At 40.3% G+C, this 17,238-nt stretch overlaps 1 protein-coding gene across 1 annotated transcript; it reads right to left on the bottom strand.

Moving 5' to 3' along the window:
- Positions 1-5,989: 5,989 nt before the first annotated feature.
- On the bottom strand, positions 5,990-14,387 carry LOC139475182 (organic cation transporter protein-like). Its single transcript, XM_071258439.1, has 11 exons — positions 14,239-14,387; positions 12,306-12,540; positions 11,828-11,931; positions 10,697-10,851; positions 9,768-9,936; positions 9,190-9,423; positions 8,621-8,850; positions 7,776-7,957; positions 7,213-7,364; positions 6,378-6,412; positions 5,990-6,093 (listed from the first exon to the last, which is right to left on the bottom strand). Exons 1-11 carry the CDS (start codon positions 14,385-14,387, stop codon positions 5,990-5,992), a joined length of 1,749 nt encoding a protein of 582 aa, XP_071114540.1.
- Between the last annotated feature and the right edge of the window lie 2,851 nt (positions 14,388-17,238).

Here is a 17,238-nt window from a genome sequence, read left to right as displayed (position 1 = left end):
ATGGATTTGGTGGTCAGACGCGGTGACTTGGCTGATTGCGTGTCATTGTACATGGCTGTTCGTTATAACAATCACTTTATTGTCACGGTCAGAGGCAATTATTTTCATCAAACAGTTGATAATTACCCTTATTACAAAAAAAACAATTTCTCTGTTTTCGAAAGGCACTTATTACAATGTTTAGACCGAAACTTGAACTAAGTCTGGACTCATGGAGCATAGTCGCTCCTTAATGTCTCTGTTATTTCGTTCTTCTCGTCATCAACTTGAATGAAATTGTGTTACGGTACCGTCAGCCATTTAGCACAAAGGCCAACGTGGAATATTGCTTGGATTTTGTAAACCAGCTGTCTGTAATTTGTGCGGCTTCGGAGGACAACAGTTAGGTTTTATAGATGACAAAATTGTGGTATCACTTTATTCAAGACCTAAATGGGAGTAATCATATACACTGAACAAATTACTGATTAATGCACCAAAATGACAATATTTGAGCCCCGTGAAGACCCGGGTTAGAATGTCTCAGTACATTTGAAAGTACTGCTACCAAGGTAGGTACTAGCACCTGTGCCGAAATGTCGCGCAGAGAAATAAAAAAATTGAAATTCATAAGTCACCACTGTCTTTCTTCACTGAAACATTGTAGATGGAAGCCCCTGTTTTTTCTCATTGTGTAATAAAATCTTATACGCCTACTAAAATCAACCATCGTCCGGTACACGAAGGAAGGAGGTTGACACCCTGAGACATTGGTACTGCTTAGGGGGGTAGGGGTAATTGATTTATTTACAGAAAACAGTTTTATTTGAATCAAGTTGGGGACAAGTGATACAAATATCCACCACCACCCCCCCCCCCACCCCCCCCACCCCCCCACACCCATCTCTCTCTCTCTCTCTCTCTCTCCCCCCCCCCCCCCCTGTAAAAAAAGTTAACTACGGCCTTGCATGCATCAAACAAGTCAGCGAGTCTGACCACCCGATCCCGTTAGTCGCCTATTACGACAAGCATAGTCGCTTCTTACGGCAAGCATGGGCTGCTAAAGGCCTATTCTACCCCGGATCTTAAAAGGAACACTGAAACATCGAAGGCAATCAGCCAGTATTTTTACGCCTGCTAAACTCAACCATCATCTGGCATTCATTTCAGTAATTGCATTGATGTGTCACAGGATTTTCTGGTCATTAATCAGTTGATTGTCTGGTTTGTTTACAGGTGGCTGTCTCATGCCAGGAGTACTGCTGCGCAGTCAGGCAATACATTCTTACGTTTATATATGCTAAATCTTTTAATGGCGGGTGCTTCGCGTACACCTGGCGTGTATTAGTTGTGGCGCACCTACCAGAACATTTTGCGTCTTTGAATATGTTGTCACTATTGTTGTAATAATACGATGTTTGGGCGGCAAAACCTGTTACTGCTATGAAGGTTGTATGTCAGTGTTAGGTTGGATATGGGAGTATTATCCTTTGGAACAAACATTGATATGATATGAGACTTAATTTAGGGACTGATAATTATTTCATATGTCATATACTCAACAAGAAAAGTTTCCGTGACACCACTATTTTCTGTTTTAGTGTATTTTTCAAACAAGTAAAGTTTGTTTTTCAATACTGTAGTACATGTATGAAATCAAGTCACAAGACGCAACTGCTACAAAAAAGCATGCATTCCATGCAAAAGTTGACTTTTATGCAAGCCCCATGCATTTCACAACCCAAGAATTGGTATAAAAACATGTGCGTTAACGGGATTCCATATGCATTGTTTAGCATCGTGCTGACAACAACCACTCAGAAAAACAACAAAATTACGCAATTATTCAACATTACGAAATGCCTCGCCTGTCCGAAAATGAGCGTCTGCGAGCCATTGGTATGCTTGAAGCAGGGTCGAGTCAACGTGATGTTGCAAGACAATTTAACGTCAATAGAAGCACCATTTGGTGTTTATGGCAACGTTGGCAACAGCCGAATGCAGTTAGAGACCATCCTCGGAGTGGCAGGCCACGCGTAACCAATAATCGACAAGACAAATCGATTCGAACAACATTGTCGCCAGACGACCCGCCAGACTTACCATTTTGAGAGGAAACCACCGTCAAGCACGTCTACAGTGGTGCAGACAGCGTTTACGCTGGACGGCCATGCAGTGGGGACAAGTTCTATTCATTGACGAGTCTCGTTTTCACCTCAGCCACAGCGATGGACGGATTCGAGTGTACCGACGTCGAGGTGAACCTTACGTCAATCATTGTGTCATGGAAGAAGAGCGGTTCGGGGGCGGCAGCGTTATGGTATGGGATTACAGCAAGACAGAGGACCCATTTGACAGTGGTAGAAGGAAATCTTAATGGAAAGCACTACCGCGACGAGATCATCGGCCCTGTTCTTCTACCGTTTTTGCGTCGTCATGGCCCACCTTTCAATATGACAACGCCCGGCCTCTTATTGCTCGACTTGTTGAGGATTCTCTTCAACAAAATGACGTGAATGTCATCCCCTGGCCGGCTGGCTGCCCTGATCTCTCACCAATCGAGCACATGAGGGATGAGATGGATCGGCGCCTTCGACACCAACCACGTATTACACAGACACTCCAGGAACTTCGAAATATGCTCCAGCAGATATGGACAGATACCCCACAGGACTTTGTGCGACGCCTGGTCCATTCCATGAGACGAAGATGTGTTGCTTGCATCGCAACCAGAGGTGGACACACGCGCTATTGATTTGTAAATTGACATTTTGGCATGTTCATGTTGGGTTTTTTTTTCTGAAATCACGCATTTTCTGAAGTCAGTATGGCAAATTAAACCTTTTGAACACTTACAGGAGTCTTTTATCTGTTGCAAACCGAAATTGTTTCAGATTTGGTAAAAAACATAACTTTGCATTGAAACTTATTCAATGTCATAGGAACGTTTGTTGTTCAGTATATGTTCTCGGCAGGATAAAGCCAAGGGATAAAAACGATATCCGTTGGAGTCATATGCGGATAGAGATGCAAATATCAAAGGTCAAGTTGGGTCTACTTTCACTGTTTATAAACAAACATAACACGGCGTCGCCCTCGCATTCGACGATCGAGTCAGAATTAATCATCGTAATCTCGAGAAACAACTGGAATAATTGCTATCATTATCAAAAGAATAGACTAATAAACTGAAAATCAGTGTCTAACTGTGACTTAGCTAAGTCAAGTCATTTTACAAGATTGGGCAACTTAGGAGATCTAAATTGCGAAACAATATTGCGAGGGCACTAGCCAAGCGTGATCACTTTCCTCATCTGTGTTTGTAGACCTCTGCGGATTGGAACCTTTTGCCACAAATTAAAACAGTTGGATTTGGCTTAAATATGTTGGAATTGGTACGCTGTGTGTACATCTGACTGCACATGGCATGGCGTTTCATAGACTAGAGTTAGAGTAGCTTCCCTTTGATAAAGGGCAGTTACTCTATCGGACAGCTCAGTGGATTGCTGCGAACGGCAAGTAAAAACAATTTGTGCAGGCAATTAATGTTTTGCATATATGGAGTTACCCAACTGTATAAGAAACATATTTCTGTCACTATCCATCACTTACCCTCTGACGTAATATATATTAATGCGCGAGTTCCAGGTAAACTTACGATGTATAGATAATGTAAGTCTGTAATCTCTGGAAAGAGATTTTCGAATACAGAATTTTAAGAATGACATTATATGATAAAGAGGTCACCACGCTTGTGTGTTTGGGGGTGGTAAATAGTCTGCATTAGGAATAAACACTATGTATTCAGCTCGCCAAGACCAAATACAAGTTTATTCCTAATACAGGATAACCGCTATGTTCTCTTGTCCATTGGTACAATGCTGAAATTCCAACAAGGTGGACCAAGATGAAACTTTGTATGACTAAATATGCAGATGATGTTTCAAAGCAATATGTTCCACTTCTTACCCCCCAAAAGTACATGAACTAGCCTCTATCCTGTGTATGTTCCCGACAATAAGGGGCACCATATTGTTTGTTAACAGGTTAAGAATTAAAAGTGGAAAGAAATTATTCTTCGATAACCTTTTATTTGAGGTGGGGAACATTCAAATATATATCAGCGGTGAACAAATTTAAAGCCAACGACGCATATTTTGAGAATTAAACAAACTAGAAAACTAGTATTACAACATATCTGATGTTACACTATTTTATATCTCACATAAAAATAGGCAAAATAGGTGCCCTTTATCCTTGCTTGTTGTAATAGTCTACAAATGAATATTGGATGTTTGCAATGTGTGACCTGTCTGATTGCGTGCTATTGTTCCCGACGCCGTGATAAGAGTTCTCAAAATGTTAGGACATAACTGCATCAAGAAAAAAAATGTGGGGACTTGTACGATGTAGCATTCGATCGGAACGCTCTTGAGGTACTCAATATACTTTTATTTCTGTGTCTGTTAAAATATATTCGTAAACCATATTATGACAATTTTGACCAAATAAACGTTAAAAGCATTAACAATACATTATTCCTTTGAATCTTAAGAATGAGTGAATGAATAATCTTTATTTCCTCCATTAGTATCGGAGCGTACAAACATGGAAATTCATTAATTTACATGCATGATAACACTGATTACAGAAATGATCTGCATTGTGAGGTTACATGTAAAGAATAGACGTCAGCCGCCACAATCTTATTTCTTTGATTACTGAGCCCATGTGTCTCATGTAATCTCCCCTACAAGAGTCGTGATGACACCAAGTAGTGTCACAACCTGGGATTTCGTTGTCTGTACAATCTTTCTATTTTCAGATATTCATTAAAGCACAATGAGTCATGAAGATTCTCAGTGTTTATTTCTGTCACAGTTTACTAACTGGGGAAGTACTACATCGTTACATTCTGATTCACACATTATTCATATACCAGTTGTTACAGGTAAAATACCTAGTGTAACTAGTGCATATATTGGCCTGCTTTTCTTGTTGTAAAAGTCACACAAATTCCACAATCTGTGGGGACCTGTCTGTCATGTATCATATCAAAACGTTTCAGATCTTGGTGGCTTGACACCTTTTCTGTCCATATCTGCCTTTGAAGTCAAGCTACTGCATAAATAACGATTCTTTCCATATTGTCTTTGCTGGGTTATGTCCTTCAGTGAGATATGTTTCTATTGAATGAAAGAGCTTGTACTTTTTGTTAATACCTAGAGAATCATGGAGTACAGATTTATCTGATGTATAGTTGTGTAGGTGCTGCCCAAGTCTGATGTAAAATGTTTTGTTTTGTTTTTTACAAAATACCCTGCTTTACATCTACAGAGTATATTGACGTAGGTACGTTTAGTCTTGACAAACACTGCTTCCCTGGTTAAGAGACCTAAGAGTTTGAGTAGTTACATTAGTTGGTGATCTGTTGTGGAAGCTCTGTGTTGTTCTGACAAAGTAGCGTTGCAGTGGTTCTAATTCACTGAGTTGTTTTGATGATATGTTTGACCATAGTTCACAAGTATAGATGATAAGGATAAACATAAGAATAACTCGATGTCATATTTAAATACTTGTCAGTGGGTTTAGACCTCCAGCTCTTAGTCCAATATTTTTCAGAGAAGTAATGGTATCCCTCATCTTAACGCATGGTCTTGTGGTTCTCTCACTCACTTCCTGTGTGGCCATCAGAGAACTGCACTCTCTTTCACACAAAAAAATCGTTTCTGTCAAGTTCACCGAGCCTGATAATCCGATTATACAGTTATTTGCCTCGTACAATACTCTGAAATTCTCACTGGTGAATTCAAGTTGTTAAGGCTTCTTCTTTTTTCATTTTTAATGACATTGTTCATCCCAGTATGGTAAGAAAAACATATCACCGGTATATATGATTTTTCTATACTTGACTCTTCCACTCCCTTTCCACATCTTTGAGGGTGAGAATATCGGTTACAAACAAGAATATCAGTTATGGTAACTTCAAAAATGCACATCAAGACCAACATCAAGCATTGACTGGGGCCAGTGGCTGTCCGTTTTGAGGTGGGTGATTCTCATCCAGGTCTGTAGTATCAGGTATGGCAAGCAAAGAAAGGCCTTGTTGCTTTTCTGTAAAAAAAAGTACAAACGTATTAAAATAAAAGTTTCGATCGCCTTACAATATTCATTTTGTGGATTTACACTTTCAAGATGTAACGGTAATGATATACCCTAAGATCAACCCTTGGGTAAAAACGAGATGTGGGCATCTTTTGATAAAGTGTCCATGTTTTATTGCTGATACAAATCTTTTTGGAGTAATAAGTACTGAAAGCATCTGTGCCTTAAATGTCCATTGAAAAATGAACCTATAAGTTCATACCAGATAACTATCTTAAACAACATTAACATACCTTCGTCATCTAAAGCTCTGTGATGAATGGGTTTTCTGTAAATATATAAAGTAACCAGCTTTTAAATATCAATGACAATTATCATTTAGAAGTTTAGCGTTTGATAACAACATTTTCAACACATGCACTGTCATTAACCGACCGTGTTTTATTTAGTCAGGTGTAAAAGGAATATGTATGTGTCTTCCTAAACCTCTCCGTGACATTATGATTAATTGTTATTCTGAACATGAGTTGTTTACTTTGTTTCCTCCTTTACTTCCGTTTCAGGGGCGGTGGGGGTAGCCTAGTGGTTAAAGCGTTTGCTCCTCACGCAGATGGCCCGAGTTCTATTCCCCACATGGGTACAATGTGTGAAGCCCATTTCTGGTGTCCCATACCGTGATACTGCTGGAATATTGCGAAAGGCGGCGTAAAACCATACTCACTCACTCTGATACTACTTCAGCTGGATGCACTAGACGTTCAGTAGAAAACATTTATTTCCCAAAGCCGAATGCAAGTGATCGAATATGACTTTCTTCACAGGTGAGACCAAATTTCGTTCGAACTATTTAGTGTTTTTAAGTCGTCAGTATATAAGTCCTCACGTACCATTAACGTGGAGAAAATCTGCTGCAATAAAAGTTGTTGTCCATATACATGTATGTTAACTTGGTGCCTCGGGTCATGAGGCTCCCTGGTTCCCTCGTATGTTCCTGATGGCAATGATTTGAGAGCAAAATATGTAAAACAAACTATTTTTGCCACAGTACAAATGTTAAGTTTTGTTCGTCAATCATGAATAAACAATGATTTAGAGAGGTAATCTCCCGTTTTCCTGAACTATTATTACCTGCCAAACTTGATCCCATCCTCAATGGTCTCTGGAAGGTCTCTGTCGAGTGTTTCCGGCAGGAGTAAGGACAACAGACCTGCCAGGACTGCCAGACCGCCAAACATTAAAAGCGGCAGAGCGCGGCCGAAGTCCCCACCAACAAACTTGCCCTGTGAATTGATTAATTCATATTTGTCTATAGTGACCGTGAAACCATGTTAATTGAATACCAACATATTTACAGCAATTATTGACGGTATTACATTCGTATATAACCCGTTTCACTAAATGTAGATTCAATTTATGCGGTCAAGAGTGATCCAAAGTATGTTTTATGCAACTTGTCAATCAACTGCACTAAATTTGAAATGGTTGAACAATCTTGGGCACACAGACTACAGATACAGTGGCGATGTTATGTTTTAGGTTGAATATTTCGTCAATCTCACTGTAGAGATTTCACTCATACACCTAAATTATAATTATGTACTATTATGTATATAGTTTAGTAACTCAAACATGTGTCACACTTTGTACATGTATGGACATGAAAGGAAGGGTTATCTGCATGCAAAACTTACCCAGTCTGCAATATACGGTGCTATCATGCCTCCTACCCGGGCCAAGGAGGAACTTGCGCCGGTGGCAGAGTGGCGAATGACTGTTGGGAACAGTTCTGAGGAGAAGATATAGATGATGGAAAAGCCTGCTGCTGCCCCAAGCTTCCCTATCATAGCGAGCAGGACGGTGACCCATTGTAATGCTACAATGCGAAATACTTTCAATACATATTTCTTCACCGTAGTACTATTTAATGTAATCAGTGGTGAGGAAGTTATAATATGTAGATGCTGGAATTATCTGTAACCTTCCGGAATAGCACGGAAGTCAAGGGTTATAGAAACAGAAGGAATATTTTGATCTAGTAAAACTGGACTGGTTAAGCACTGTATGGAAAGTGCTGGAAGCTAGATAGACATCTTAAATTATATCTGACATTTCATCTGACATTACACCAAGACTAGCTTTTGTGTGAAGATCACCTTTCACCCTGGTATTCAGCCCAGGCATATCACGGAAACCTGACCACTGTTGCGGCGAGGTGAATATTATTCTTGTCATTGGCATTTCCACTGATCTCACATGTTATACTACCATTGAATATTGTACTACCACTCTGTAATTGATGTGCAGTAATTTTGTATTCATTTGTAAACCTAGTTCGAAATACAATTGTTGACTGTATACCATTTGTTGGTTGTTTGTTGGTTTCACACTAAATTCTATTATGTACAGATTTCTTGGCTCACATATTGATTCCATTTGGGAATCCACGCATAACAACATACACATCGCGTGGCAGAGGTGAGAATAAGGCTTCCAAAAACGGTTTGACATTGAGAGAGGTAAATCCATGTCTACTTACACTGATCAGCATACATGATGGTGAAGATGGTGAGGATGCAGGACACTCCTCCTACTAACATAGATGCACAGTGCATGACCTTCCTCCCCACTTTGTTGAGTAGCATTAGTACGAGACCACAAGCCGGTAATTCCACCAGGCCTACCAGCAGGAAGTTGAGGTGGAGGCTGCCTGCCCCAAGGTTGTCTGAGTTGAGGGACAGGCCGTAGTACACCATGCTGACCACCATCCTTGATCCAAGTTTCAGACATACATGTAGTTTATTCAATCCTTATTTCCATGGGAGTGTATGATATACTTTTGGTAATGTCAGTTCTAACAGAAGGTACTTCTTCCCTGTTCACCTATTTGCATATTAACATTATCATTCAAATGTAAAGGCTCCTTGATATTTCCCTTTAATTGTTCCAGAGAAGATTCCATAATAATAGAAATTACCTTTGCTCCTTGTGAGCTATGAAGTAGGATAAAACAATATCCATAGCTGCAAGAGAGCAGTAAAATTATAATTTCTAAAGATAAAGCATTATTGTTACAATGCGAAAATGAATGACATAATACCACATTACCAGTTAAAAAATATAATGAGAGTTCGTGTACACATGACTGGAGTGGTGAAGAGATGCAAGAAGCTGCCCTTGGGTTTGTTATCATCATGTGTTTCAGCCTCTGTCTTCTCTTGCTGTTCAAACAGGTTTTCAGGTAACTTGACTTTGTTCACGTCTGCAGCGCGGCTTATGATCACTTCCGCTTCCTGATAGCGGAACTCATTCATCAGCCATCTTGGTGATTCTGGAATGACCCTGTGAAGAAGATCAATTATTCTTTCTAAATTAAACCAGATTCAATGCATAATCCAACTTCTAAAATATTTCACACATGCAATTGCAAACTACCTATTGACTTAATGATGAAAAGAAGAAAGACGGATCACCTGGTTGATTTACAGTATCGAAATATCGTGCTGTTGTGAAGACAAGGACAGGTATTTCAATACAGGATAATTATCTGTTCATTTTCAAGCAGGCGGTATTTCGGTATACGAGTCTTAATTATTTTAATGATTTGCATTAAGTGTAGCAAACATCTGAAAGCTCAACATCTGAGCCTATAACTTTCAATTATCGACATAATATTCACTACTGACCACCAGTAAATGAGGAAGATGGCAACAGGGACAGCTATGGCTAGCTCCAGCGTATGCCAGTCTCGGATGAAGAAGGCAACTGCGGACAACATCGTCATACCAAGTGCAAAGAACACACCGAGAATAGTCCCTGTCCATACACGCTTAGAGGGGCCTACTATCTCCATACCTAAAAATGTAATGAAACACAACTAAGTTTGGTACTCCCTTGTCTCTTTTTAAAAACATATCCATACGACTTCGCTGTTCCACATTGTTACTGCATGTTCTGATACATATGGCGACAACATGAGTAACATATCTTATACTATTTGAACGTCTACGATACCCCTTTTCTTGTCAGTGTTGGAAATCGGTAGCATAAGTGAGATGGGGTGAAATGGGGTTTAACGTCGCGTCCAAGATCATTGCATAGCGACGTGACTGCACAGGTGTGTGTGGATGCTTGTACTAGTCCGGACTAATGCTTATTTAATAGTGCTTGCCCACTGGGATACCATGCCGCAGTTTAACATGAATGCCCCACTCAGACACAGTATACTGACTCCGATCCGACCAGTCCTTGTTTTAGCCCTTAAATGCCGAGCGACAGGCAGAGTAACAACAAGTAATATCTTTTAACGTCTTTTGGTATGACGCGGCCGGGGATCGAACCCCGAACCTTACGCTTAGGCGGTCCTGGTAGCATATGTGGCAGTACGGTAGGGTTATCAGTAGATGCAATATTACAGATAGGTGTAGTTGAAGTGAAAGATTAATAGAAAATGGTAGATGCAGTTCTAGCTGTAAAGGTATGAGTAGGTGTAGTGATTTAGTATTGTAGACGCAGCCAATCGTGGCTTGGACACGAGTAGGTTTTGTAACAATACACGCCATGCAAGATTCTAGTATTTCTTTGAGAGTATTTTGTTAATTTCATTATCATTTACCTACTACGAAACAAGTGGTATACATTCCGGTTGCTGAGGCACCGTTGATGAAGCGGAGGGTGATGAACATGACGAAATTGCTGGACCAGTTGAGGATCATTCCCCCAGCAGTGAGGAGCAGGATACACAGATAAAGAGCCTTCTTCCGCCCGATCCTGACAAACAAACCCCGTCATATTAAAAGAAATGTATGCACGTGACATAGGTCACGGTAATGCATTGCCTATGGATATAGTACCACAGCATGGCTTGTTTATCATGGCTGGTAAACTTGACAAACGTTAAAATCATTTGGCAGCAAAGAAGCCTCAAATTATTATGGTCGAAGTAAAAGTACTGTACAAATGTACAAATTTAATTCTTAAATTAAGCATATAGAAATAAGAGTCTTCCGGGTTTGGGGATTTTCGCTTTTTCGGATTTGGTCAAAATGTCAAGATAAGATAATTTTATATAAAGGGACTACTTTGAGTTGACTTGAGTTGAGTTGAGTCAAAAATCACAAATACTAAATACTCTTTTGGCAATGACATTTCACTGATACCATCTAGTAACGGAGAGTTAATGGGTCTGTAGCGAGGCAATATTTTACAAATATATTCTTCATGTTTCAAAATAAACTGTACTTCAGTTTGAAGATTTAAGTTGTCACAATAATCAAAACGACAAATCCTGCCCCACCGGAGGCACACATCACAAATACATGCAAAGGCAAGTCAATTGTTTACCTGAAAACAAAAACACAGGGACACGTCAAAATAGGGAATTGCATCAGACATATTTTTTGTGACCGTTGCGTCAAATTTGGAAATGTCCTCCACCGAGGCATTGAATGCGCTTGATTGACTCAGTGACCACAAACACATGCTACACTTTGGAGAAAGGACATTTAACTAATACAATAGTTATAAATAGTTCATGTGTCTGAAGTAAAACACTATTTTACAAACATGAGTCTTTCACAAAATGAGCAATACATGATTTTAATCAAAATAGACAAAATGTGCAGTGTTTGAATCACTGCAGGGTCATTTGTTCTGTTAAAAACAAGTGTTAACGTTTGTGAAAGTTATAATGTTAACTACTTTATTCAACATGTTTATTATTTGACTATACATTATATGGACTCACTTGTCGCCCAGGGCTCCCGAAGCAAATGCCCCAAAGAAGCACCCACCCATGAAGATCATCTTTGAGTGAGTTGCGAGTATGGCGTCGTCACACACAAAACTAAACTGAATGAAACGGTACGATCTGTTAACATGGTGTCATTAGGCCGTTCCAGAAGACCTGCATTAAAACAAAACCAGTGCCCCATCACCAGGAATGTGGTTTGTCATAATATTTTCCGTGGGGCCTTGGCAAAGAACTAAATGAAACAGTACGATCTGTCAACATTGTATCATTAACCCGTTCCAGGGGAGTTAAAAAACCAGTGACACAGCACCAGGAATGTGGTTTATCATTATATTTCCCGAGAGGCCTTGGCAAACAAACCATACGTGCGCTTCAAGTTGAGGTAGTTTAACAGTGTTAAACGTTTTGTTTTTGAGATACATTTAAGTATTGTATAAAGTGATCTCAACGTGTGACTTAGAAAATGGTTTACCTCCATTGAGGCAGTGTACTCGAACACTGACTTGTCATACACCCACTTCTTACAGCCGACCACTGTACGGTTGGCGCCCACATTGGTGATGTTATCAATGTCACGGTAGATGTGACAACGGTCAAGCTGCAGCTTGCCGTCTCTTTTGACGTAGGGGATGGTACCGTTGATAAGATGGGCGTGGTTGACAGACTGTACATCGTAGGTGTCGTTGTTGTAGCCGGGGATGGCACACCTGTAGGATAATAGAAAACCTGTAGGACTTCAATTTCCCGTGAAGATCCGGGGTAGAATAGATCTTCAGCTTGCCGTAAAAGGCGACTATGCTTGTCATATGAGGCGACTAACGGGATCGGGTGGTCAGGCTCGCTGAATTTGTTGATGCATGTCATCGTATCCCAATTGCGTGGATCGATGCTCATGATGTCAATCACTGGATCGTCTGGTCGAGAGTCGATTATTTACAGACCGCCGTCATATAGCTGGATTATTGCTGAGTGTGGCGTTAAACAACAAACAAACAAATCATTCTCCACTCTGCATCGGTTGACATGGAATCACCATTGAGCTAAGAATGTAATAAAAGTCAAATCTATTAGGTAATACAAACCAAAGACAACTCCTGGCTAGAAGCATTCTGTTGTAAGGCAACAGAAACATTTAGAAGAAGGATTTAACAGTTTGTGAACATTTGAGATCTTTATCTTGAGCTTGAAGCTTTTGATCTTGAACTCAGAATACAATTTGTTTTGGGTAGGTCTGTTGTTTTAACAAATTAAATTACAAGAATCCCAGTTGTTATCATTCAAAAGTGAAAAAGTATCTTGAAGAATAACTTCAAAAATCTGTTCCGTGCGCAACCAATAAAGTTGTCTTAACATCTGTGTTGTTTGCTCAACCATCTCCGGACTATGAAACTGGGCATATGTTTCAAACAGCAATTAAGACAAATAGCCAACCCTGGTAGTCCTGTGAACTAGTTCAGCGCCCAATTGTCTAAGTCGCCACCAGTCGCGTAACAGATTTGGCTACATGAGCTGCCATGGTTGATAATTCTTGGTTTCTCAATACAATGTCCGAGCACAGACGATGTACACCATCTGCCTCTTGTTTGGCTCCATTGGCCATGAGCTGTGACGCTATTGAAGCAGTACCTACACCATTATTTGAACCTACACAACGTGAACAGATCGCATTGCATCACTGATCTATGTCAAGACAACCTACCAAAAGGTAGTATTGGTTTGTGACAGCACAAGAAATCATTTTGTTTGAGCAAAGATCCACCACAAGAATATATTGACACAATTGCTTATACCTGCTCTTATGGACACTTGCTGGATACTAGGTTTCAAGTTTTCATATAGGCCGGTTCTGCACATTGAGATCAGTATATCTGGAGGTAAATATGTGACTAAGCCCAAATTGGTATTTGAGGCACATGAGCAATTTTCTTTACACTTCAAATATCATTTTAAAACAGCACATTTTAACAAATGACTAAAATTGAAGAACACCTGGTATGTATGTTTTCTTCATCATGTTGGAGGTCGAAGCTATGATTGAAAATACCTGATTCAAGTTCAGTTACAGATAAACATTGGCGTTAACTAACATTCAGTGAACACTGTCGTTTACACTTGGCAAGAAACATTTTCTTCAAACACAATTACGTTCTCAAGCAGTAAAGAAAGAAATACTAGTATCACTGCCTTCGATACGTGTTTGGGCTTTGAACAGGTATGCTTTAACAACAACCAATAAAATGCTATAATATAATATTCCTTTTGTAAAAGTTGCGTACATAAATCAATGTTATGAAGTCAATATTCATTAAAGTATAACCTATAGGTGTTGATAGATTTTGCATGCAATACTTTACAATTTTCAATGTATGATCATTAAAGTAAACTTGCTCAGTTGACCAACTCACCTGTGGTCTGGAACGTTGAGGAGGAACATACTGATCATCATCCTGCTACCAAAGCTGAGTCCTGGAAGACACAGGAGAAAGTACACCCATTTCTGATAGCGCCCAAACTCCCCCAGGTGCCGAAGAACATCATCGAAGTTCAGTCTCATCTTTCATATGGTGACCCCGTCTGCTTCTTTTCCAAGTTATGCTATTCAGGGCATTTCGCGGATTGATAAAATAGTTGCCTTATAGTATATCCTCGTTGTGTTCCAATCGTGTCTCAATACTACTGACCAGTCCGTAACAAAAAACTTTAAAGATAAATGTTACCTCCTGTGCCATGTTTCCTTCCAATTATCTGGAGGAACTGGAAAACAAGTACTAAAATATGACACATCAGGTACCGACTAAAGTCCATTCATTACCAAGCAGTTTTCTTTTCCACTTCAGTGTAATTTGTTAGAATGAAAAGCACGCCTAGACATGTCTTGAATTTACACTGCTCCTAATACGGACAATGAATACGCTTATACAATACTGGTGTGAAGGGGCCACAGAGAGGGTTCATAATTGAGGTGAGGTAAAATGGGGTTTAAGGTCGCGTCAAAGATTTTTCGTTTATATTGCGACGTGCGTGCGTGTGTGTTTGGCTGATAGTACTTGTCCGGACTTCAGCCGATTTGTTTATAGTGCTAGCTCACTGATATATCATGCCACAGTTTAACATGAATATCCCACTCAGACAAAGTATACTGACTCCGAGCAGACCAGTCCTTGTTTTTGGCCCTTAATGCCGAGCGCCAAGCAGTTTAGCAACAACTACGTCAACCTTTTAACGTCCTTTGGTATGATGTGGTCGGGGATCGAACCGCCAACCTTTCGTTCTCCAGCGGGATAATCTACTACCTGACCATAGAAGTGGTGCTGGATTAATACAGAGCATATATTGCTTATATAGGTTGTAAGATGTCTTTGGGAAGAGTCATTATTTTAACAACGTTGGTACTGATTAGGACACGCACAAACACACACACATACATACATACACACACACACACATGCGCACATATACAAACACACACCCTCCCATCCTCCTTACCAGCGTCACACCCGCACCCTCGCCTCAAACCATCCTCACACCTCACACGCACCCACAAGAACAAGCCCCGCCTCACCCCCCCCCCCCCCCCCCCACACACACACACACACACACACACACACCACTTTACACAGCCTTGGGTGCTGCAACCCTGATCAAACACCTCCTGAGGAAGAGTCGTATGACACACTTTGAAATATTCATATGGAAAGAGCATGCTCGCTTTGTCCTCAAGACTTGAAATGTCGACACCAAAGGATGGAACTGCAGGAATATTGCTCGACATAATAGGAAAGTTTACTATTGGAAAGTTGAATAATAAAACCGACAAAATCTTTACTATATTCATTACAAATCTCTGCTAAAAGTCGAAATCGATTGTACGTGATGAGCATGTATTTATGAATCATTATCAAATAGTGATGACAACAGGTGTTCACGGAAATGTGAGCGTGTCCTGCATCACCGATGGCAAACATATGCAAAGACAAGTCACATTTTTGCATCACTGATGTGTCAAACTTGTAAATGGAATCCACATATCCAGTACAAAACGTTTTAAAAGCCTTGCAGAGGCCTTGAATGTTGTATCTCAATCAAACAACTAAGAGTCGAATGACACTCCTAGAAATCTTCGTAAAAAGAGCATGCTCGAAAGTTGTGAAATGTAGTCCCCTAAGAGCTGTTGGAATATTGTTCGTCATGAAGGGAAGGTTGACTATAAGAAAGTTGAAGTCATCCCTCTTGCCTTTCAGGTTTGTGGAGTGTTTTTTGTCACTCTGAATCTTTGTGCATTGGTCGAAGTATGAACTAGATGAGACGGTTTCTCCGGTAGCTATTTCTAGTTCAAGTGTGTAAATCAGTGCGAGGGCTAGCTAAGCATTGTTAAACGATCATCGATATACCTGAAGCTCAAGTAAAACTTCTTGGCCAAATTGCCCTGTTTTGACTTTGCCAGTCCGAGCAGAATTACCGATTCAAATGCAGACAGAAACCTATCACCAGGAAGGGGAACACAAATGGTGCCCATGGGGATGCCTACTTCTTGCCTAAATGCCTTACCCTCTAAATTTGACTAAGATGGTATCAGCGAGAAAGTCCAACATTTCACATAAATGTATTTTTTCTCACAAAACTTCAGATTCCATTTGCTTTCATTATTATTAAAGAAGCGAAATGAAACTATATCTGTTGTTACCACGTTCAGTAACAAATGGGGGCGGTCGGGTAGCCTAGTGGTTAAAGCGTTCGCTCGTCACGCCGAAGACCCGGGTTCGATTCCCGACATGGGTACAATGTGTGAAGCCCATTTCTGGTGTCCCCCGCCGTGATATTGCTGGAATATTGCTAAAAGCGGCGTAAAACCATACTCACTCACTCACCCAGTAACAAATGTCCAAAAGTCATTCCTCTTGTCATACAGTCTTGTTGATAGTTTGTTGTCACTTTAAAGATCTCTTCACTGCGATGTTAATTCAATAGGGGTATACATTGCATACATTGTGCCATACAGCAATACAGTCATCAAATGACTATAACTGTAAAGAATATCAATAGGAAGCTACCAATACAGAATAATACACCCTGGTGAAAAAACACTTCAAGAAACATACACTACATGTGGTTTGTTGTTTGTTGTTTAACGCCGCACTCAGCAATATTCCAGCTATATGACGGCGGTCTGTAAAATAATCGAGTTTCGACCAGACAATCCGGTGATTAATATCATGAGCATCGATCGGCGTTATTGGGGTCGATGACATGCATCAACCAAGTCAGCGAGCCTGACCACCCGATCCCGCTAGTCGCCTCTTACGACAAGCATAGTCGCCTTTTACGGAAAGCATGGGTTGCTGAAGACATATTCTACCCCGAATCTTCACAGGTCAGAAACATAAAATGGTCAAATCACAATTAAT

This window comes from Haliotis cracherodii, unplaced genomic scaffold (assembly GCF_022045235.1).
Source record: "Haliotis cracherodii isolate W230 unplaced genomic scaffold, xgHalCrac1.p SCAF_3, whole genome shotgun sequence".
NCBI classification, from domain to species: Eukaryota; Metazoa; Mollusca; class Gastropoda; order Lepetellida; family Haliotidae; genus Haliotis; species Haliotis cracherodii.
The sequence above is the reverse complement of the archived record's forward strand: the minus strand, read 5'-3'. Positions and strand labels throughout refer to the sequence as shown.

Bases quoted from the DNA above. Each gene is read 5' to 3' on its own strand.
- LOC139475182 (XM_071258439.1), bottom strand. From the start codon at position 14,387: ATGAGACTGAACTTCGATGATGTTCTTCGGCACCTGGGGGAGTTTGGG. The intron at 10,852-11,827 runs GTGAGTCCATAT...TTTGTTTGTCAG, and splicing joins TCGGGAGCCCTGGGCGACAA to GATCGGGCGGAAGAAGGCTC. The intron at 6,413-7,212 runs GTAATAATAGTT...ATATATTTACAG, and splicing joins GATGGGATCAAGTTTGGCAG to AAAACCCATTCATCACAGAG.